The following is a 23,800-nucleotide window of genomic DNA, read 5'->3' as shown; positions in this document are numbered from 1 at the left end:
AAGCATAAACAAAACAGGCATAAGATGAAGAATACTAATTGAGCAGAGATGCACGATAATTTTTTTTTTTTTTCTTTTTTCTTTTTCTATGGGCACAACAGTGACTGAAAAATTTGTGAGAACAAAAAGAAATTCAAGGTGTATTATTTTGCTACTCGGGGATTCGGGGTTATCTGAGATTGGTTAATTCTACAAATACTCAACAGAATTGAAAAGAGTAGGTATTCGTAGCATCCGTGATATCCTAATCTATTGTAACGTACATCAAATGATTAAGACATTTTCCCTGAACTCTTGGTTGAACCTTTTTCTCTCTGTCATACACGTCTTTTTTTTTTTAGAATAGGGGTAAATCCACTAAACAAGCTGCAGTAAGCACACACAGAGTGAGAAAGACAGCCTCTTTTTTATTTTTTTATTTTTTTTTTTTTGTCCTCTGTGTCGTGGCCGGATTTAAAGACTCCGCCGCAAGTTTGTCGCAAAAGTTAAAGAATGCTAAACGAGATATATCGTATTACTACCAAAACTTTAGATTAAATCAGTCGATACTTACTTCTTTGTCCATAAATTTCACTTGCCTCATGTTGTAGAACCTCATGTTATTACTGCAATAGAACAATCAACTGATTTTGTATTCTTGTGACTGTTCAAACCTGAAATTTTTATAGAGACTAGAGGGGACCATTCGATTATTTTTCTCTGTGATTTTTTGTTCGAGTCATGGTTTTGCAACCGTAATCACGAGGGGGAGTAAACTTTAAATTCAATGCACAAGAGTGGGCTCGTGATTGTTTGCCAGATATCAGTAGAATGAGAGATATCAGAATATCTTATCAGTTTGAATATTCTTTATCACGATTACAAGAATTTTTGAGTTTTTTTTTTTTTATTTAGATTTTGCTAAAAATCGAAACAAAATTACTGTACCATTAAATTTAAACTATTATTAAAATTTACATTTTCTTAAAAATAAACTATTCATTGTATTTACTCACGACTTTTCTTGTAAGATTTCATCCACATTTGCAACTGCAGTACCTTCCAAGTAAGTATCATCAAGATTGGATTTAGGTCCAGTGTAGAACCTGTAACCCCATACAAAATAGTAAACCAATGCCAATATCCAGACACCAACATTGATAACCACAGTATAGTTCATGGTATCTTTGTCAATATGCAAACTATCTGGGAACATACACAAGACAATAACGTAACCTGACCAACCAACACTAACAATATTAATCAAAGTACTGATATACTTTCCAAAATAAAATGGACCAGGAATAAATCTCTTTCTACCATAAGGTAAAAGCACAAGTAAAACTGGAAGACCCCATGACAATTGGTTACTAGCAATGGCCAAACTGAAAAGTGCACCTGAACCAGCAGAACCGTTGATTAATACCAATAAACCCAAAACAATTCCCATGGCACCGGCAAACATAGTAGCTCTAATTGGAACTTGGATCTTTGGATTAACATACTTGACAAAGTTGTAAACAACTGGTAAACCATCATCTCTAGCAAATGACCAAACTTGTCTGGATAAAGCAATCATAATTGAGACAGACATCAAGTATTGACCAACAGCAATAAGTGACATGAAAGCAACCGCCCATTGTTTACCTAATGCATCGTAAATAATTTGTGCCATAGCAGATCCAGTTTCTGATTCAAGAATTCTACCAACATCACCATCTTTAATACATGCACAGCAGACGATACAAAGTATCCACCCTAATAACCAACAAGCAGTAATTGAACCTGTTATACCAAATGGAATAGCTCTTTGTGCATTTTTGGCTTCTTCACTACAATGAATAGTGGAGTCGAATGATCCAATTGTCCAAATAGCCGGCATCCAAGATAAGGCAAATGACCAAACAGTACCATAATCTCTGGAGTTTTCAAAATTAGTGAAGATGAAACTAGCTGAATTAAAATCATGGGCTTTTCCTGCAGGTACAGCTATGATAAATAATAATACCAAGAAAACATTGACAATAATGGAAATGGTTTGCAAAAGGGCAGCTTGTTTGGTAGCCAAACAACAAATAAAAGCATTTGTGACAACACAACCAACAAAGATACCATAACATTTTGCATTTGTAATTTCAAATCCACCATCTTGTTGGATATACACGGCCGATAAAACCTGCACGGCAAACCCATAACTGATACTACACAAACCACCAATCAATCCTAATGAGTTAGAACAACCAATCATGAAACTCAAAGGAACTCTGAATGCATCTGGACAATAATAGTTTGTATAATAATACAAACCACCTGAAGTTGGAATGGCACTACCGAGAAAAGCCATACTTATACCAATACAAAGAATAAAAATAGATGACAAGAACCAGCCCCAAACCAAACCAGCTGGTCCTGATTCCAAACCCACAGACAACACAGAAGCAACACTGGGTAATAAACCCATGATTGAAAAAGCAATACCAAAAACCTGCAACGTACTGTAATGACGTCTTAACTCTTGTTTATAACCAATCTGAGCTAATAATTCCACATCACCAGCATTATGTTGTGGATCGATCGATCTAATCTCCGATCTATGTGATAAAACACTTTGAAGATGTTCCTCTGTCCTTGATCTAATAGCATTCATTTTAAATTGTTTGTTGATTTATTATTAATGCTTCAAAAAAAAAAGTAAAACTGTATTCTAATTCACTCCACAATTTGTTTCAGTATTTATACGTTTTTCAGAATCCTCCTCAATATCAATAATCGCAGCCATTATATCAATTTGAGCCTTATTATTCGTTTTATGTTTTGTACGCTATATGCATGAGCTGCAAAATTAACAGATAAGATTAGGTAAATTAGATCCATCCACCAATACATATTGTCTGTCACTGGCATGCAAGTTCTCTATTGTTATCAAACTGATTGATTGTGCCTTAGCGGATATTCACTTATATGGATGCATATGATTGGATGATATACTATCCTTCTCTAAGATTGATCTTTGTTTTTTTTTTTTTACTCACGCGGTCGTGTTCTGGAATACCGTTTGTCGATGGTATTTGAACGAAGCTTCCGCTAAATGATAATGCAAATGCCGTATGATTTTGCCAAAGGCTACGTAGTTTATAATCCGTTATCATCCATAGGGGAACCAGTTCCTAATTGTGGAATTTGCTTTTGCACATGTAGAAAGTAAGTATAATTGACGGGAAGAGACAGTATTCCTTCAGCATGATACTAGGTAAAACGAAAGAAAAATAAATTAAAAAATAATTTGTGAAAATCGGTTGTATTCTCTCATTGTATACCCATGTCTCCACAAAGTTCAGATCCCCCCCTCTCATCTCTCTACATTTGGTGTATTGTTAGAGTAAGAACAATAAGGAGAATCCCTCCCATTGAATAATTTGGTTCCGTTACTTGAATAATATGTCCCTTTATAATCACTTAGCTGTCAGATCTTGCAACCAAAAACACGATAAATTTCTTGGCATGCAAAATAACTCAACAACAATTTGTATACTCAATTCGTATGCAATTACGTTACTATCAGAAAAGACTCCAGCTAGAATACATAGTGTAGAGACCCCTCACAAATCAAAGTCAGATCATTGCTACAGAACAAGGTAAACTAATTCAAGCGGGGCTCCTTGTATTGATTAGCTACTTCGTGAATCGTCCAATTGTCTTCTTTTATTTTTTTTTTGTTCTTTATTGCATATCCCAAACGTTTTTATCGGCGAACCTTGGATTTTCCGAAAAAATAAGCCCCATTCTAGCTTAATTACACAAAACAGAAGAGGTCGATGTCGCACTCCAAAAAAAGTTTGAACCTAAGTCTCAGAAAAATAGTTTCTCACTATTAACACTATAGTAATTGCGTAATTTTCTAACACAATTCTTAACAGCTTTATACTGGCTAACAAATTGCAATATACATTAAATTAGAGGGTATACACCCTTTAAAATTCCTAAAAATAGAATATATATGAAATAAAAGTAGTTTGGGCATAATAGCCTTTAATTTGATGACTATTTAGAGTGATTAATGATGAATATACCAAATAAATTGTTTTTACTTGGAATTGGCTGCAAAATTCAACTAAATTTAACCAAAAAATCATAGGAAAAGATGAAACCATTTAAAATAGGCCTATACCATTAAAATTACAGTTTATTTAGTTTATTTAGTCTATATATAGTATAATATGATGATTGATACTAACTGCAAGTAATATAGAAGCAATTAATGGTGTATGCGTAGTATAAACTTCAAATGGCTTACTTTATAGGCATTTATTCGCTCCTATAGACACCAAATAGTAAATATAACGGCTTTATAGTAATTATAGAGGTATAATTATCATAATATATAGCTTATATAGCAATATAAACGCTGTGGGTGTGGTAAATTAGTCTTAAAAGTAAGTATTATATAGGTGGTTAAACCAGTCTTAGTAATTTTCTCACTTTAAGTTTTTTTTTTGCTAAGACTTTAGATTTTTTTTCAACACTTAACTATAATCAATAAACTTACAAGTTTGAAGGTTATTTCTGCAGTCAATAAGGTAAATTAAAGCTCTATAACCACTTCATAGGTTACAGGATTGAATATATATCAAACTATATACTATACTTGTGATTTATTGCTGTTAAAAAGCTTGGAAAATAAACAATGTTCATCTTAGCAGCTTTTCAAGACAAAATGCTAATAAACAACACAACTTCATGTAATTACAATCAGTCAAATGCGTTTTCTGGATCTATCAGCTGATTTACCCTTTACCTATTGCTTCTGACATGAAAATAGCCATTAAAATGATAAATGTTCATACAACTTAGCCTAAAAACAAATCAAAATAGTTGGATCACCAAGACTTCAACATAACAGCATACAATACGCCCAAATAGCATAAAACTTAGCCCACCATTACCAATAATGCTTGTTCTTTCAACCAACAGGACCTGGGAAATACCTGAACCAACTAAACTTAATGGTTTTTGTCCATTAAACGGACAAATCATCCACCAAACCAACCAAAAAAGCTAACAAACAGCTTAACAACCACAAATAACATCAAATACTTAACCATTTACCCCTGGAAAGCTGGAATAATGGTTCAAAATGAATGTAAACATATATAATTAGCAAAAGAACCTCATCTAAATATGAATATGTTGATAAATAATCAATTTATGACGGGATTGGTAAAAAATGAGCAACAAAGACCCTAAAATCAGAGTAAAAACACAATAGATTGAGCCATTGATTGAATGGATAGCATTAAATGGATGTAATCATTGTTAAAACGTGGTTAAAAAACTGAAAACAAGCAAAAATCATGCAATAAAGTTAGTAATTGGTTCTAAATTAATTAAAAACAATAAAATAAACATACCTGAGGTAAACTAAACCACTATATAGTGTTAAAAAGAGATTAAACCATTGAAATGGTGTATAATTTGTAGTTTTTTGTTGATGGTTGAAGAAAAAGAAGTGGTGTAAACATTTGTTTTTTTTTGTTTGTTGTGGTTTCGTTAAAATGAGCGAGAAAATTTTTAGATTTGTCGTCATTTTATTTTTTTGTTCAAAGTTCAAGGTTCAGAATGTCGCAACTTTTTTTTTTCGAAATGAACTTTTTTATCAACGCACACGACCCAAATTTTTCGGAAATTCCAAACTTCGCTTTTTATCGCGAGTGAGAGAAAAAACAAAAATCGCCGTCTGAATTAATGAAATCAACTGGAAAGTGGGCTTAAAATCTATATAATACACGGTTCAAATAGAAAGAAAATGTGATGTAGGAATTGTGGAGTTGAATTTAGCGGTATAACCAAATTGATCAACTCTTCATCCACCCATCTATCCATCGCCCCGCAAAACAATACATTGCATGAGTTTGGAAATGTTTAAACTAAAATCATAATACGCATTGAGTAATAATCCCTTGCTGAATGATACTCAGTACTTTCCAGGTATTGACGATGCATTCATATTTGCCTTCGTGTTTTTCTTTAAATCTACCACGACGACTGAGTCGCACTAAAAATTAAAGGTCTAGCCGGCCGCAAGCAAACAAACAAGCCAAAAGAAAATCGATATTCGGCAGGGGTTGGAGAAGGGGAGGGAAAAAAAATGTCAAGCTATCCTTTTAAAATAAAATCTAACTAAATCAACCGCTTAGGAATTATAATGCAACTGTCAAGATAATGGCAACATCAAACCAAAAACCAACAGCACACCTACCGATCTTATACAATCCATTTCTAAATTGTCTATTTAACAACCCACAATATTTCAAATCCCCTTTCAAGAGCATCATAGATGAATTAAAATCGAATCATACTCACTATACGATTCTTGTCCCTCCAGCAAACGTACTCCACGAATATTATGATCCGACAACAGAGAATTCGAATTCAAAGACATTGTTAAGGGAACTATGTTATAACAATGAAGATTTCATCAAGTCGCATATTATATCTACCGCAGCAGCGGTATCATCTACAATTACTCCAATATCAAAAGAACAACTGGTAATTTACAATACTCTAAATAATAAACAAGTTCTAATTAAAAATAGAATGATTTATACTGGTAAGGGGTTCAGAAGAAGTTTGAAATTGAAAATAGCCTCAATTCTGTATTTCAGTTCGTTTTGTGATTATTTTCCTAAAGGCAGCAAATTTATGGTTATATATATAGAAAACACTTTGTTTGGAGGTATACCACCAAGAAAGCAACTTCCACCATTACCAATAACACAAGAATCAAATATAACCAAAACGAATTCTCTAGATACAATAACTTTTGAGAAATTATTGAGAAGTTTCCCATTGCTTTCTAAAGCAGTAAGTGACAAGTTTTATCGATTATTCCACCACAATAATTATCAGTTTAGAGGGTTACGATATAATCATAGAAAGAAATTAGCAAATATAAAGCTCGAGTTTCTGAAGATTTTAGAAGAAGCATTCAAAATTATACTGGATAGTGTTAATGTCGAAAACCCAAACAGTGAACAGACTTATAATTTAATTAATCATATCATTGGCATGTACCCTGGAATAGATCTTAACAAATTGGTTCATGAATATGTGGAATTAAACTTGTATGATGTTTTATGGGCTCAATTGATTTTTCAATTTAATTGTCCTAATGATGATAAAGAAGAGTATGACCCTGAGGCCATGAAGATATTAACAAGTGAGATGTATGAAAAATTGTCATGTTTATCTTTAAATCAGTTGGACTTGCCGGTGGACAAACCTTGGCAAATGAATGAATTACATGAAAGAGTTTCCTTAGCAGTACAGGAATTTGAGAAATTGGCTGATTCGTCCATTACTAATCTGAATGGGAAAACTGGTGTCATTAATAACACTTTACAAATACTAGCTCAGGGAAAGCATTATTTAAACAAGAAATTCAAAAACAATAATAGTTTGGTTATTAGTGCAGATACTTTAATTGGATTGTTAATTATGGTTGTTGTTCATTCCAAAATTGATAATTTAGAGGCTCATATATACTACATTAAGCATTTCAATTCTACAGACCACAGTAATGATGGGCAATTCAATTATACAATGAGTAACTTGGAAGCTGTTTTGTTTCATTTTTCACAAAAGGAATATGGCTATGTTGACTTGATTGAAAATTCAAAGAAAAACTATGACTTGTGGAATGCCATTAAAAATCAGGATCTTGAATCTGTTCAATCTATTGTCGATTCTGTAACTAAGGAATACCCAGATACAGAATTACCAGAGAACCACTTCCTCAAAAGTAAGAATATAAATGGTGAAAGTTGTCTTCTGTTTGCAATCAAGGCTAAGAATCTTGAAGTGTACAACTTGTTGATCAACCTGAACGCCAGTTGGATATCCATTGACGATATTTTATTTGAAAAAAATGTCACGTCAAACCAAAATTTATTAATGTGTGCCCTTATTGAAGAAAGTAATTACGAAATCATGGATGATTTAGTTGACATAATCTTAGATAATGCTACTCCTGAAGAGCAATATATGTATTTCAATCAAACTGATTTATCAGGAAGAAGTGTTGGCCATTATTTATTTCATAACTATAAGCTTATTGCAAAAATTGGTCATCTAATAGATTGGGAATTGAAGGATAATAATTTCCATACTCCATTATTCAGTCTTTGTCGTTGTTATGATCACGCGGAATACATTGACATAATAGCTGCGGGATTTGATTGTGTTTATCAAAAATATGGTGAAGATGGAATTGATTTTGATAGACATGTTGATAAGTCAGGTAATACATTGTTACATGTTTTACTGAAAGGTATTCCAGAAACAAGAATTTTATCAAACAAACATAACTTGATCAATGTTAATCAATTAAATCTGCGTTGTTTATCTCCGCTAATGTTATATGTCAAATACAACAGATTGGAAAATTTGAAATATTTACTTGAAGATTCAAGGTTGGATTTTTTGGCAGAGGATTTTAAAAACCATTATAATGTATTTGATTATTTAAGTTTTCTGGCATTAAAATCGATTCGAACTGAAAAGTTTCAACAAATGGAAAAGATGATTTTTGAATTTTGTTTACAAAATTATTTCCCTAAACAGAATGATGAAAATGTGGTTGCATTGAATGGAAAATACGATGTTAACAGGAAGGATTGGTTGATATTTTTCAAGAATGGAGATGGGTTCTGCAATTATAAATCAATACATGGGATTCGACAGATTTTATATTTGACAAAATTGAAACATCCATTATCTAGTTTCCCTGAAGAAGATTCGCTATGGAAAAATTTTAGCATCGGAGCTTCTACCACACCGATGTTTTCTAAATTTCGTATAAACAATTTGATTGAGAGCTTTAATAAGTTGTTTCAAAGTTTGGTATACCTGCAAAGTATTGATAGAGGCAAATTTTACAAATCGTTTCTCAGTGAATACTCGAAAGAAGTGCTGATTTTGGAACAAAAGCAGAAAATTTCAGAAAGTATTGAATTGGAGAAACAACAACTAGGAGATGTAACATTTAAGTTGAATCAAATTCAAGAGATTGAATTTTTTTTAGAATATTCGCTGAATGATCTTAAAAAGTATACTACATTGTTCAACAAATTAGCGAAATTGGTGTGCATCGGAGACATTAAACAAGTGGATAACAATAATGTATTAGATATCTTGATTATCAGACTCGATGATAGTACAATTTTCAGTGACGCCTATATTCCACCAGAAGTCAATGACCAAAGGGGTAATTTTGGAGAGTTGAGAGATTATATATATTGGATACAAATGTTTGGTGATGAAGTGTCCAAAAATATTAACAAACTTGTCTTGGATATTAAGTCATGGAAAGAAATATATTATGCCATATGTCATATAAATCTGGAATTGAGACAAATAGAACCGCAACACCAATCCAGCGACTCACCTGCCAATGGACACTTGAATGGGGGTGAATCATATACGTCACGTAGTAATAGCTCATTGTCAATACCCCAAATACCAGAAGAAGAACTCGAGGAGGATCAAGGGTTTTTATCGAATTTTGTTGGTACAAGCAAAAAAACTAAATACAAGAAGCTTATAGTAGATAAATCAGAAGCTGTCAAGAATATAATGAAACTCAACACAGAAATTAAATGGGCTCATGAAATAATTGCATCAGAAATATCCAATTTCTTAAAGTTTAGAACGGAGTTTTTACGGTTCGGTATTAAAAGATATATCAATGAAGAAGTCAAGAATTTAAAACAGCGTAATGTTGAATTGTCAAAAGTTTTATATAACATTAAGCATAGGAAGTAGGAAGAAATCAATAAATTATAAAGCATAATGGGATAATATGTATAGAGCTTGTGATTGTTGTGGTGATTTTTTATTTTTTCGCAGTAATCTCGTAGAAGGTTCTGGATTCTTTTTTGTTTCTTTTTAATCTCTAGCCCACGATTTCTTCGACCCCCAACAATGTTGTACGAGAAGAGGCGACACCGCGGCCACTTGTCATAGACACCCAAATCGAATAAAACCAAAAAAAAAATAAAATAAAATAAAATAGACATTAAAACCGAGCACGTACAGAGAAAAAAAAAGCTAACCAAAAAGAAAAATTTCAATCATACTTTTCAATTAGATAAATTAGGCCACCTGTTTTAAGTCTTTTATCAAAAACCTTTTGTTAGTTTTTCTAATCATGCCATCCACCATTTCAAACAAGGACGTTGCATTGTCCATTATCAACTTCTTAAAAGAAGCAGTTTCCAAAAAACAAGTTGCTGAAGATTATGCTGAATCAATGGATGTTGCCATTGATTGTATTGCTGATGCATTTGAAGTTGATAAAGATGATGATTCTAAAATTGTTAAAGATGTTTTCAATGGTAAATCTTTATCTGAATTACTTCAATCACTTGAAATTTCCAATTCTGCTTCATCTGATGTTTCTACTTCTTCTGAATCTTCAAATGAAGTAAAAGAGGTTGATGCTGAAACTAAAGCTAAAGCTGATGAATTGAAAGTTCAAGGTAACAGAGCAATGGCTTTGAAAGACTACCCAGAAGCTATTGCTAAATATACTGAAGCTATTGGTTTAGATCCAACTAATGTTGTTTATCTTTCAAACAGAGCTGCTGCTCATTCTTCATACCAAAAACATGATAAAGCAGTTGAAGATGCCGAAAAAGCTATTAAATTAAACCCAAATTTTTCAAAGGCTTATTCAAGATTAGGTTTGGCTAAATATGCTTTGGGTGATGCTAAAGGATCAATGGAAGCTTACAAGAAAGGTTTGGAAGTTGAAGGTGATAACAAATCAGATGCTATGAGAAAAGGTTATGAAACAGCTAAAAAGAGAGTTGAAGAAGACTTGGAAAGTTCCATCTCTACTACTGATAGATCAGCTGGTTCAGATTCCACTAGTGCTAATACTGGTGCTGGTGCCGGTGCTGGTGGTTTACCAGATTTGAGTAGCTTCATGGGAGGTGCTGGTGGTATGCCAAACTTATCTGAAATGATGAACAATCCACAAGTTATGCAAGCTGCTCAAGAAATGATGTCTAATCCACAAGCTATGCAAGATTTGTTCAACAATCCTGCTGTTAGACAAATGGCCCAACAATTTGGAATGGGTGGTGATAATATGCCAGATTTGTCAAACATAATGAATAACCCAATGTTTAACCAATTCATGGGTGGTAGAGGCAACCAAGGTGGTAACAGTGGTTCATCTGAATAGAGAGTTTTAAGATATATATATTAATTTAATTTAATTTTATTTGTTGATATCTTGTTGTAGAGAAGTCGATCTTACAATCTAATGGTAATACGTTATGAAATTTATGATTGATTTCTTAATCAAGCAATTATAATAAAAGAAACTTTGTCTTTCGCTGAGAAGTGTATTACCGTCGGAGTTATTATTGTGGGTGATTCATTGTTACTGTAGGTTGTCATTATCATACTTACACTAAGGTAGTAATGTTTAACGCAGAATAATATCTCTTCTTATCACAGTGACGTCAATTTTTCCTCAATAAGACAATTACTAATATCCCTCCATACTACTGTTTATTCCTGGTATGCCACACTCATGGTATGTGTTTTTTTTTTTTTTTTTTTTTTTTTTGACTGTCTCTCTATAATCCAAATTGTGTATTACAGTTTTTTAGATGACAGACAATCTGTCCCCTCTCTCTCTCTATTTTTTTACTCCTACCCTTTAAATAGATGCGAACTGATGGCATCCCCACAGAAAATATTTCAACTCCAGAGAATCACTCCTTTTTCTTCTAATCTTCCCCCACTGCAACCACCAATTCAGATACACACAGATTATGTTTTGCATTCGAAAGCATATAGCTCGGCCAAGATACTTAATATTCAGACGCTTTGTACAACAATCAACAAAAGAGAGTTTACTTACTCCATCTTTTAATGTAGATGATATTCGAGATTTACCTTATAAAGATAGTGTTGATTTATCATGGAAATATTTAGAGCCTTATAAAGCTAAAGTAGATAAGAGTAGAACACCAGTTTTATTTCTTCATGGATTATTTGGATCAATTCTGAGTTTTAACAAAACTGGACGATCATTAAGTGAAGAAACCCATAGTCCTGTTTATGGAGTTGATTTAAGAAATCATGGTAATTCTCCTCATGCTTTACCATTTACTTATTCAATTATGGCTTATGATATTTTTAAATTTATTACTGAAAGAAATTGGAAAAATTGTATCCTTATTGGACATTCCATGGGTGCAAAAGTTGCTGCTATTGTCAGTTTATTGTATCCGGATCTAGTTTCAAAATTGGTTTTAATTGATAATACACCTCATTCTAAACCTTTGGATATTCAGTTTTACAAAGATTTAATAGGGATGTGTGAAGTTGAAGCCAATGCGAGTGAGTTTAAAGATGAGGATGGTCATGGAATTAAAGATTTTGCAGCTGTAGGTAAATTCCTAGCTAAATATGAACCGGATGAAAAGGCTAGACTGTTATTAGTTAGTAATCTTTTAAGATCCAAGAAGGATTTGAAAGGTGGTCTGCATTATGATATAAAGAAAGAAATGTTTAAACTTCCCGTGATGAATTTTTACAAGTATGATGTGTTGGATACAGTTGCTGGATGGCCAAGTTTATCAAATATCAAAAAATTTAAAAAACCAGTGATGGTGATATCTGCCAAAAAGAGTGGTTTTGTATTGCCTGAATATCATGAAGAGTTTTTGAAATATTTTGATGATGTTACATTTAAAGAGATGGATTGTGGACATTGGATTCAAGCAGAAAAAAGAGAAGAATTAGTTGAGACGCTAACTGGATTCATTGGGAAACCAATAAGAACACATACAAGAAAGAAACCAAGATTTCATTAGATTTATAGGTTTAAAGATAAATGTCGATTATATTTGCCCCTGTTTAATATATAAATACACACATACAACTGAAATCTCTTGAAATGCACTCTCATTCGATGATTCAAAAACAAAACAAAACAAAACGAAAAAAAAAAAAAAAAAGTTTTACAAATTGCTTTTGTAGCGCAATGAAGTATAAATAGCACCAAAAGGGACGAGGAAGAAAAAAAAAATAGTAGTTGTGGTGGTAGAAGTACTAGTAACAGAAGCATTTACCATTCCAAACAAAAGTTCATCTATCATCAAAATCTGCATTATCGGTACATTTATTCAATTAACCAATAATAGAGTGATAATCAAAAGTTAAATTAGAATCAGAAGTACAACCCCATCAATCATGTCAGAATATTCAGGATCAAATTCAGAGGATTTATCATTACCCAAAGCAACGGTACAGAAAATAATCAACGAAATATTACCCAAAGATATTGGTATTTCAAAAGAAGCAAGAGAAGCCATAACAGAATGTAGTATTGAATTTATAATGATGCTATCTACACAACTGAATGATATTGCGGAGAAAGAGGCCAAGAAAACCATTGCTTCTGATCATGTTGTAAAAGCATTGGAAGAATTGGATTTTAAAAACTATCTTGATATAATTAATAAAATATTGGATGAACATAAAGAACTATTAAAAGGTAAAGAAAAGAGAAATAACAAGTTCCAAAACTCTGGGTTGACTGAAGAAGAGTTATTGAAACAACAAGAAGAATTGTTTAAGAAATCAAGAGACCGTTTACAAAGTCAATCTGGATCACCTAATAATTAAGTTCATAACACTAGAATCACTGTATCGATTCCAAAATTCAACCCACTGTATTTTTATAGAAATTCATGTATTTAATACTTTGACTAATAAAAAGTATTTCAATAGCAACAGGTTACCACATTCCAAAAAAAAAAAACAATAATTTGTAGATTATTGACCATTTCATCTCTATATGTTATAAAAAAAATGTAACAATATATGTACTTTATTCACTTCATGCTTAAATGTCATCATTTTACAACTGTGCAATCACCATCATCATCATCCCAAGATCAACTCATATATGATAATGAAAAGATTCACCACAATCAAAGGTATTCTCATTAATGTTCTAACAGCACTTATTAAATTGATTAATTTTGTTTTTATTGATCCTTCACCATTTTCCATTCCAGTGTTAAATTGATTAAATTGAGCTTGAATATTTCCATTATTTTGTTGTGATGTTGTTGATCCCCATCCAATTCTATTTAAAAATCGATCTTCACTTAGCACAGCAATCCCATTAATTGTTAATACTATAACATAAAATAATTTACCCAACCCAAACATTGTTCCTATAGTGTTGTAAAAGCTGTTGGTTGTAGACTTTGAAGTAGTCTTAATGTGTTGTTGTTTCTCTCTTTTTCTCTCTCGTTCTCTCATGCAAAAATAAAAATTTTCTAAATCCTTTGCTGAAACCTTTTGCTGTGTTGGGCGCGAATTGTTTTCTTTCCAGTACGGGGTTCACATCACAGCATAGCCATCGATTGGACAAAATGGTTCTTGACCAAATAGCAATTGTGGCATAATATCGAATGGTGCTAAAGAAGTTGAAGTGGTCACCAACAGACAGGAGTGTTTAACGAACATCAAATGGGTTATATTTCAGGTTAGATCAATATTCAAGAGTTATTGAACGAAGTAGAGTAACATTTACATGCTATAATGGAGTTCTATTGCATTTACGAGAGTACTGTACTATTAGAACCGTTCTACTCTTATTTTCATGTTGCAACAGGTTCATCTTATTTGGGAGAAATACGATCGTGGATTTGCTCTTTCACGTCATATAGTGAGATGAATTTATTATCTTTTGATAATTATTATTTTTTTTTCTTGTCCTTTATAGTGATATGTCTATTGTTTAAATCATCGACTGTCATATGAAGTATCTCTTAGCGGCTATGTGTAACCTTGATTGATAATCTATTATTAACCAATAATATCTTCAATCACTTATATGATTGCAAAGATGGTCCTGATAAAAAGATAACTAAAACTTCCCCGGTAATAGAAAAAAAAAAACTCTAATTTCTGCACTGCTAAATTATACAAAGGTCACCTATACAGTCTAACGGTTGAGTTCATTATCACAAGCAATTGACATGGTTCATTGTTGTAGATTATTGCTGTAATAAGGGCTAAAATAACCCGCTAGTAGTAATTGATATCTATCTGTTACATATCTCTCGAGTTACTTGAGATAGGTTATTCAATTATGAGCAACCACTAAATTGATTCGTTATTCCAATCGTTATCAAAATCCTACCCTATCTAGTGTTCAAAATAATTCATCTCAACACTCCTGCATCGAGTTTCCTTTTTCATCTAGCCCCGTTTCTAAACAATAGAAGTTGGAAGATACAATTATACCGCAATTATAAAAATCAACATAGAATCCGTTAATTATTAAAATTTAGAATAAAAAAAAAATGTGGTTTTGTGGCATGTTCTTATCTGAAAAAATTAATTTTTGCAAACAAAGCCTGTCCGGCTCTCTGGAGAGATATGAAAAAAAAAACGCATCCATAGTTAACAATTAATTTGGATTTGTATAAAAAGGGATCCACAACCATGCTTTAACTATAATGTTATTTATTTCTTGTAAAACAACAAGAATCATCAACAGCCCACGATGAATTCAATCAAATCCAGAACAGAGGAGCACCTCCATAAATTGACTACCATTAGATCCCCCTTGAGAGAAATTGATCCACAGCACAATGCCGGTGATGCGGATTTATTAGCTCAAATTGGTTATAAACAAGAGTTAAGACGTCATTACAGTACGTTACAGGTTTTCGGTATTGCTTTTTCAATCATGGGTTTATTACCAAGTATTGCGTCAACTTTATCAGTCGGTTTAGAAAGTGGTCCAGCTGGATTGGTTTGGGGCTGGTTCTTGTCATCTATTTTTATTCTTTGTATTGGTATAAGTATGGCTTTTCTCGGTAGTGCCATTCCAACTTCAGGTGGTTTGTATTATTATACAAACTATTATTGTCCAGATGCATTCAGAGTTCCTTTGAGTTTCATGATTGGTTGTTCTAACTCATTAGGATTGATTGGTGGTTTGTGTAGTATCAGTTATGGGTTTGCTGTGCAGGTTTTATCTGCCGTGTATATCCAACAAGATGGTGGATTTGAAATTACCAATGCAAAATGTTATGGTATCTTTGTTGGTTGTGTTGTCACAAATGCCATTATTTGTTGTTTGGCTACCAAACAAGCTGCACTTTTACAAACAGTCTCCATTATTGTTAATGTCTTTTTAGTTTTGTTGTTCCTTATTGCTGTTCCAGCCGGTAAAGCCCATGATTTTAATTCCGCTAGTTTTATCTTTACCAATTTTGAAAACTCCAGAGATTATGGTACTGTTTGGTCATTTGCCTTATCTTGGATGCCGGCCATTTGGACAATTGGTGCTTTTGATTCTACAATTCATTGTAGTGAAGAAGCCAAAAACGCACAAAGAGCTATTCCATTTGGTATTATTGGATCCATTACTGCATGTTGGCTGTTGGGTTGGTTTATCGTTATTGTTTGTGCTGCATGTATCAAAGATGGAGATGTTGGTAGAGTACTTGAATCAGAAACTGGTTCTGCTATGGCGCAAATCATTCTTGATGCATTAGGTAAGAAATGGGCTGTCGCTTTCATGTCACTTATTGCATTTGGTCAATACTTGATGTCCGTCTCAATTATGATCGCTTTATCTAGACAAGTTTGGTCATTTGCTAGAGATGATGGTTTACCAGTTGTTTACAACTTTGTCAAGTATGTTAATCCAAGAATTCAAGTTCCAATTAGAGCTACCATGTTTGCCGCTGCCTTAGGTATTGTGTTGGGTTTGTTGGTATTGATTAATGGATCTGCGGGATCAGGTGCACTTTTCAGTTTGGCAGTTGCAAGTAATACTTTATCTTGGGGTCTTCCAGTGTTATTAGTTCTTTTACCATACGGAAGAAAGAGATTTATTCCTGGTCCATTTTATTTTGGAAAGTATATCAGTACTTTGATTAATATTGTTAGTGTTGGTTGGACTGGATATGTTATTGTCTTGTGTATGTTCCCAGATAGTTTACATGTTGACAAAGATACCATGAACTATACCGTGGTCATCAATGTTGGAGTTTGGTTGTTATCTTTAACATACTATTTTGTGTGGGGATATAGATCTTACTCTGGACCTAAATCCAATCTTGATGCAGAATACTTGGAAGCTACTTCAATTCCAAATGTTGATGAAGTCTTGGGTGAAAAGCGAGACCTGGAATAATTTGTTTTTCGTTTTTGTTAGCGCTGATTTTTATACATTTATATATATATTACAACATGTATAGAAAATAATTATAAGTATTCGTACAAAGCATATATACTGCGGTTAATTTAAGAGGATTTGCAACTCATAGAAACTTTTTGAGCAACTAGATTATCTAAGCGATGTTAATTTCCCAAAACGGAAGAAACAGATATCTGTATCGTCATATCAATCTGCAACACAATTTTTTTTTTTTTTTTTTTTGATAAGCAACTGTATTCTGGGTTCAGAAACAATACGCGGTAATGGCTTCAGTAGTAATATTAATTTCTAGCTGATAGCATAGAACTTCCAGTTGATATCACTCTATTGATAAATGTTGATCCGGATGGTTTCACCGGATATTTTATGCTTTCTCTTCCAAATAAACTACGTACCCAACAGATGTTGGCCTAGTTCGAAGTCGAAAGGCGGGGAACTTCATCATACATCAGTGTTTACGTATTTTAAACTCTGGTATGATACCTTTAAGCTCACATTCATATTGATGTTTCCCAAGAGTCCAGAAAGTGAAGAACAGTAGACGTATTATTTATTTACAATCCACTAGCCTTGCGCTAATGCGAGAGATAGTTCCCTGTCGATTGTTTGTTTGCTTTTGTGGGGGAAAATCGAATGAGGCTTTCACATGATTATTCGGAAAAACCGTGAACAAAATCAAAAAGAAAAATAATAAAAGCGGAAAGATTTTCTCAATTATAAACTTAACCCAAACTCAACTAACTCTTATTATCCGCGCAGGATTCCTCTAAATTTCTAATTTGAACTATGCATGGAGTTACCAAATTCTGATGGTTAAGTTTTATTATTTGTGCTTACGTAATTAATATGTGATGAAGCTCGGCTAGAGCTCACGATAACCATCTCCTTCGATTACAACTTTCCAAAGCATCTCCACAAAAAATAAACAAAAGTAAGTAAGTTTCAAGTAGAGGATGAATCCCCAAAATAAATTAAAGGGGGAAAATGATAAGAACAGAACTTAAATATTCCTTATGGATGAACAATAGAACCACATGTTGAATTTCATAACCTATGATTCATTAGACTGGATACACAAATTAAAAGAAGAAGAAAAAAAAATTCAGTTGCTAGATATCTCATTGTTTGTTGAACAAGGTAAGAAAAAGAATATAAAATAGACATATCCCTCTTTAGCTTTCATAACTCTCATGGGTTTGAACATCATCGTTTCCAGAACTCCATATTCAAAGAGAATGAATCCTATTTTATCCAGAGCAGAGGATCATATGCATCATTTGTCTGAAATCAGATCTGCAACCAGGGATATAGATCCACAACACAATGCTGGTGATGTTGATTTGTTAGCTCAGATTGGTTATAAACAAGAACTAAGACGTCATTATAGTACAATACAAGTATTTGGTATTGCTTTTTCAATCATGGGTTTATTGCCAAGTATTGCATCAACATTACCTACTGGTTTGGAATGTGGACCTGCAGGCTTAGTCTGGGGTTGGTTCTTAGCTTCTATTTTTATTCTTTGCCTTGGTTTCAGTATGTCTTTCCTTGGTAGTGCTATTCCAACCTCTGGTGGGTTATATTACTACACCAACTACTATTGTCCAAATGCTATTAGAGTTCCATTAAGTTTTTTAATTGGTTGTTCTAATTCCTTAGGGTTGATTGGTGCTTTGTGCAGTATAAGTTATGGATTTGCGGTTCAAGTTTTATCAGTTGTTTACATTCAACAAGATGGTGGATTTGAAATTACCAATGCAAAATGTTATGGTATCTTTGTTGCTTGTGTTGTTACCTGTTGTATAATTTGTTGTCTAGCTACAAAGCATGCAGCTTTGTTGCAAACAATGTCCATTATTGTTAATATCTTCTTGATTTTGTTATTTGTCATTGCTGTACCAGCCGGTAAAGCCCATGACTTCAATTCCCGTGGCTTTATTTTTGGAAAATTTGAAAATTTTAGAGATTATGGTACTGTTTGGTCATTTGCATTGAGTTGGCAACCTGCAATTTGGACTATTGGTGCATTTGACTCTACTATTCACTGTAGTGAGGAGGCCAAAAACGCACAAAGAGCTATTCCTGTTGGTATCATTGGGTCGATTTCAACATGTTGGCTTATTGGATGGATTCTTTGTATCGTCTGTTGTGCATGTATTAAGGATGGTGATGTTGAGAGAGTCCTAAATTCTGAAACAGGTTCTGCCATGGCTCAGATAATCTATGATGCGTTGGGGAAGAGATGGGCTGTTGCTTTCATGTCACTTATTGCCTTTGGTCAATACTTAATGGCGATTTCCCTACTGATTGCTTTATCTAGACAAGTTTGGTCATTTGCTAGAGATGATGGTTTACCTGTTGTATACAAGTGGGTGAAATACATTGACCCAAAGATTAAAGTTCCTGTTCGTGCTACTATCTTTGTTGGTGTGTTTGCTGTCATTTTGGGATTATTGGTACTTATTCATGGAGCTGCTGGTTCTAATGCCCTTTTCAGTTTGGCCATCGGTTGTAATGCTATCTCTTGGGGTATGCCTATTCTTCTTGTTCTTTTACCTTACGGTCGTAAGAAGTTCATCCCTGGTCCCTTCCATTTTGGTAAGTATCTTTCGACATTTATTAACCTTGTTAGTGCTGGTTGGGCTGGGTATGTGATTACATTATGTATGTTCCCAGATTCATTACATGTTGATGAAGAGACTATGAATTATACTGTTGTGATCAATGTCGGGGTTTGGCTATTATCTTTGGTGTACTTCTTTACCTGGGGATATAAGTTTTACAGTGGACCCAAGTCCAATATTGATTCTGAGTATTTGGAATCGGTTTCAGTATCAGCATCAAGCCAAAAAATGGATGAAGTCTTAGCTGGTAAGAGCGATAAGGTTTGAAGTTATGATATGTACGTTTGTGATTGTTTTATTTATTTATTCTTTTATCTTTGCAATATATATATTCTAGAGTTTTCAATATTAGAAGTCTTTGCTCTTCCACACCTGTCTTAATTTTACAATCCACAAAGTAGGAAATTCTGTGATGCTTTGTGTGAATCGCGTGCCAAAAATTTTTTTCCAAAAATCAACAAAACAAAAACAACCTAGATCAAAACAAGGGACATTCTCATCAACAAAAATAACAACAACCAAAAACAACAATCATCTTTATCCCGACAGAGTGTACCTCTTATTTCCTTCTTTTCCCATAAAACAAAAAAAAAAAAAGAACAACACTATAATACAACAAGAACCTTTTCTACAATGGATAAAGACGTTATTGTGAAAGGGAGACGAAAAGATTCAATAGAACAATTCATTGGAAGTCCTCAATTATTATTAGAACATGGTTTATCACAACTTCGATATATGATATTAGTTGAAGGGTTATCTATTCCAGAAGGATATGATCAATGTCCTTATCGTACATATGTATGGTGTATTTTATCTCGAGTACCACCATTTTCAACAGAGAATTATCTACAATTGTTAGCAAAATCACAAGAAATGTTACCTGAATCACTTTCCACAAAAATTAAAAATGACACATTTCGTACTTTAATGAATGATAAAAAATTCCATCTGAAAGTTGATGAAGAATCTTTAATTCGAATACTTTCGTGTATTGGAATAACTACAAAAGTTGGATATGTTCAAGGGTTAAATGTTTTATTAGCTCCTATTGCTTACGTATGTTATAAAAGTGAACCACAAGCATTTGCAATTCTTCGAAATTTAATAACAACTCATATCCCCCTATATATTACTCCAAATATGGAAGGTGTACACACTGGTTTACATTTAGTTGATACTGTTTTGAAAATCATTGACCCTATATTAAGTGATTATCTTGATTCTAAATTTTTGAAAGCAGAAATTTATGCATTACCTTCTATATTGACATTATGTGCTTGTACTCCACCATTAAAGTCTGTTCTTAAATTATGGGATTTTTTATTTGCATATGGTCCTCATATGAATGTCTTATTTGTTGTTGCTCAATTGATAATCAATAGATCTACAATCTTAGAAAGTGATCAACCAATGAAGATTTTACGTACTTGGCCAAATTTAGAAGAAAGTGAAATTATCAAATTAAGCTTGAGTTTTATTCCTGAATTACCTAAAACTTTATATGATTTAATTGCAAGACATGGCTATGATAAACGAGTCCCTGGTGAATTAGCTAGATTCCTTGCCACTAATAAGATGTGATCATCACATATAGAGAATCAAAACTATATCTTCCTTGCAGTAAATATTATACAACGATACCCCCTCTTCTTATTTCTTACCTTTTCATTCTTGTGTTATTGACTTTATCTACATAATACAATACAATACAATAAAATTTTAATACTCTAAAGCAATTCCAAAAGATAATCATCGTAATCAAAGAAAGTTGCCAAAACTGTACGATCATTGTAGGTTCTTCCAGACAACTCCATCATCGCAGTTAAAGCAGTTTTTTCATCTTTGTACTCAATAAATACACTGCCCATACCTGGTGATCTATTCAACTTCAAAATTCCTGGAGTACGGCCACGAATTGGTCTTGGAATGACAACTTGTTCGACAACACCATATTTTGATGCTTCTCTGTAAATATCATTCTTTGTGAACTTATAGGTCTCAACATCCAGTAATTCTCTTTCGGTAACTGCATTTAAAAGTCTTATTACCTTCAGCGGAGCATGAGCTGTAGCACCTTCGTTTTTAACCAATTTCTTAATATTATGAAAATCTGATGGTATTGTCTGCACATTCTCTCTGTGAGGTAAAACACATGAATGGAACGCACGTTCAATAAATGGCAATTCCTTCAATTTATTTATCACATCATCTGGAGTGTTCTTAAATTCAACAAAAGCCAACCCACTGAGATCTCTTGAAGCTCTTTCTCGAAGACATTGAAAAGCTTTCATTGGGCCAATGTGTCTACTTAATTCTTCTTGTATTTGTTCAGGACTTTGAGACTTGTTTACAAATAAAGAAATCTTTCTTGGGCTGTCTTTGACTACACTTTCAACAGTATCGGCATTTGACTCTGAAGGTATGTCTTGAACAATGTACTCATTTGGTCGTGAAATTATCAATTTGAATTTATCATGTAGTCCCTTTGCCGGTGCTTTATCTTCCTTATGGGAATTGAAAAATACACCATAATCATTTAGTGAATAGATTATGGTGGCACATTCTGCTGTTTTAAACAAAATAGACATGAAATTAATATCTCTGATCTTCTTCTGCAGAATAACATAATTATCAGAACCATCATCAAAATCAACTGTTTTCAAATAATTGTTGCAAAAGTTGGCAAGCTTCAAGTAACTGATTTCATTAAAATCATTCTTGAAGATTAAGGTTCTTGCAGCTACTGAATCAATTGGATCGATCTTTGAAACTTCAGTTAATAATTCATCAGAATTGTTTATTCTATCTTTAAGTTCCCCTTCTAGCTTGGTAAGGTCTACGGGACGTGGATAACCAGGCAATGGGAACAAACCTGATAACTTAGCACGAGCAGCTGATAAAGTTTCAAATCCAGGAGGAGTTCTGTTCCACTTTGAATCAAGAATTTTGACTTCTTCAATGGTCTCAACATTGTCATATAATTTTAATACTTCCTCCAAATGTTTTATATCTTCTACGATTTCCTGCATCAGCATTTCTTCTGGATGATGAGTAGAAAGAACTTTATGCAACTTTGATTCGGCTTCAAAATTTGGACCTTGTTTTGACATATAATTTGGTTGCAGCGGCACATTTGCTCGTCTTTGTGGAGTATTGTAACTTGATCCACCGACTGGTGTTGCATCATAACCATTTTCATAACCTCTAGATCTATCTAACGACGATTGGTTTGGATTAAATCTTTGTTGTTTAGAAAAATGAGAATCTCCACCATCGTTTGGTCGTTTCATTCCTCTTCCTGGAGCTCCTCCACCTCTACCTCCTCTACCTCCTCTGCCACTAGAAAAACCTCCTCTTCCGCCTCTGCTTGAAGGACCACCACCTCTTCCTCCACGGCCACCTGGACCACTTCCTCCCCTTCCACGTGAACCAGGACCAGAACCGCCTCTTCCACTGCTTCTAAAACCATTACTGTTGCTGTTGGGATCATATGGAGCATTGGAACCACCTCTTGCAACACCTGGATCATAATGATCAGATCTGCTACTTTCTCTTGGGTCTCCTCTAGGGGCTACTCTTTCTCTTCCTCTATCTCTATAGTCTTGTGGACTGTTATATCCACCTTGTGGTGGTCCTCTCATACTTTCACCACCACGACCCCCACGAGATTCATAAGAGTTTGATGGGCCCCTGGATTGGCGGTTGTCATTTCTTCTGTCGTAACTTGATGGACCACTTCGACTTTGGTATTGCTGAGATGATGGTGTCCTGTTAGTATCATCATGTCTGCTGGAATAGCTACTGGAGTACCTATGTGGATCTGATGACATACTTGATGAATCTAACAATGTATCGCCAATAGAACAAGGAAAATAAAATGAATTGATTTGAGAATACTAGGTTTTGATAGGTCTCTAGCTGTTAC

The 23,800-nt window shown here is 33.5% G+C and overlaps 10 protein-coding genes across 10 annotated transcripts; 7 read left to right on the top strand and 3 right to left on the bottom strand. All coding sequences in view use genetic code 12, as the record gives it.

Moving 5' to 3' along the window:
- Nucleotides 1–991: 991 nt before the first annotated feature.
- UGA6 (Uga6p) lies at nt 992–2,626 on the bottom strand (the record flags this gene model as incomplete). The annotated part of the gene is made up of 1 exon (XM_002547007.1): nt 992–2,626. One exon carries the CDS (start codon nt 2,624–2,626, stop codon nt 992–994), a length of 1,635 nt encoding a protein of 544 aa, XP_002547053.1.
- Nucleotides 2,627–6,198: 3,572 nt separating this feature from the next.
- On the top strand, nt 6,199–9,798 carry CTRG_01358 (uncharacterized protein; the record flags this gene model as incomplete). Its single annotated transcript, XM_002547006.1, has 1 exon — nt 6,199–9,798. The coding sequence occupies one exon, from the start codon at nt 6,199–6,201 to the stop codon at nt 9,796–9,798; it is 3,600 nt and encodes a 1,199-aa protein (XP_002547052.1).
- Nucleotides 9,799–10,183: 385 nt separating this feature from the next.
- Nucleotides 10,184–11,224, top strand: SGT2 (Sgt2p; the record flags this gene model as incomplete). The annotated part of the gene is made up of 1 exon (XM_002547005.1): nt 10,184–11,224. The coding sequence occupies one exon, from the start codon at nt 10,184–10,186 to the stop codon at nt 11,222–11,224; it is 1,041 nt and encodes a 346-aa protein (XP_002547051.1).
- Nucleotides 11,225–11,822: 598 nt separating this feature from the next.
- On the top strand, nt 11,823–12,869 carry CTRG_01356 (putative hydrolase; the record flags this gene model as incomplete). Its single annotated transcript, XM_002547004.1, has 1 exon — nt 11,823–12,869. The coding sequence occupies one exon, from the start codon at nt 11,823–11,825 to the stop codon at nt 12,867–12,869; it is 1,047 nt and encodes a 348-aa protein (XP_002547050.1).
- A 379-nt stretch (nt 12,870–13,248) lies between these two features.
- On the top strand, nt 13,249–13,683 carry NCB2 (negative cofactor 2 transcription regulator complex subunit; the record flags this gene model as incomplete). Its single annotated transcript, XM_002547003.1, has 1 exon — nt 13,249–13,683. The coding sequence occupies one exon, from the start codon at nt 13,249–13,251 to the stop codon at nt 13,681–13,683; it is 435 nt and encodes a 144-aa protein (XP_002547049.1).
- A 261-nt stretch (nt 13,684–13,944) lies between these two features.
- Nucleotides 13,945–14,328, bottom strand: CTRG_01354 (uncharacterized protein; the record flags this gene model as incomplete). The annotated part of the gene is made up of 1 exon (XM_002547002.1): nt 13,945–14,328. One exon carries the CDS (start codon nt 14,326–14,328, stop codon nt 13,945–13,947), a length of 384 nt encoding a protein of 127 aa, XP_002547048.1.
- A 1,252-nt stretch (nt 14,329–15,580) lies between these two features.
- CTRG_01353 (uncharacterized protein) lies at nt 15,581–17,224 on the top strand (the record flags this gene model as incomplete). The annotated part of the gene is made up of 1 exon (XM_002547001.1): nt 15,581–17,224. One exon carries the CDS (start codon nt 15,581–15,583, stop codon nt 17,222–17,224), a length of 1,644 nt encoding a protein of 547 aa, XP_002547047.1.
- Nucleotides 17,225–18,438: 1,214 nt separating this feature from the next.
- Nucleotides 18,439–20,139, top strand: CTRG_01352 (uncharacterized protein; the record flags this gene model as incomplete). Its single annotated transcript, XM_002547000.1, has 1 exon — nt 18,439–20,139. The coding sequence occupies one exon, from the start codon at nt 18,439–18,441 to the stop codon at nt 20,137–20,139; it is 1,701 nt and encodes a 566-aa protein (XP_002547046.1).
- A 366-nt stretch (nt 20,140–20,505) lies between these two features.
- Nucleotides 20,506–21,456, top strand: BUB2 (Bub2p; the record flags this gene model as incomplete). Its single annotated transcript, XM_002546999.1, has 1 exon — nt 20,506–21,456. One exon carries the CDS (start codon nt 20,506–20,508, stop codon nt 21,454–21,456), a length of 951 nt encoding a protein of 316 aa, XP_002547045.1.
- Nucleotides 21,457–21,602: 146 nt separating this feature from the next.
- On the bottom strand, nt 21,603–23,705 carry CTRG_01350 (uncharacterized protein; the record flags this gene model as incomplete). The annotated part of the gene is made up of 1 exon (XM_002546998.1): nt 21,603–23,705. One exon carries the CDS (start codon nt 23,703–23,705, stop codon nt 21,603–21,605), a length of 2,103 nt encoding a protein of 700 aa, XP_002547044.1.
- Between the last annotated feature and the right edge of the window lie 95 nt (nt 23,706–23,800).

Source organism: Candida tropicalis (assembly GCF_000006335.3).
Source record: "Candida tropicalis MYA-3404 genomic scaffold supercont3.2, whole genome shotgun sequence".
NCBI lineage: Eukaryota > Fungi > Ascomycota > Pichiomycetes > Serinales > Debaryomycetaceae > Candida > Candida tropicalis.
This window is presented reverse-complemented; position numbering and strand designations above follow the sequence as displayed.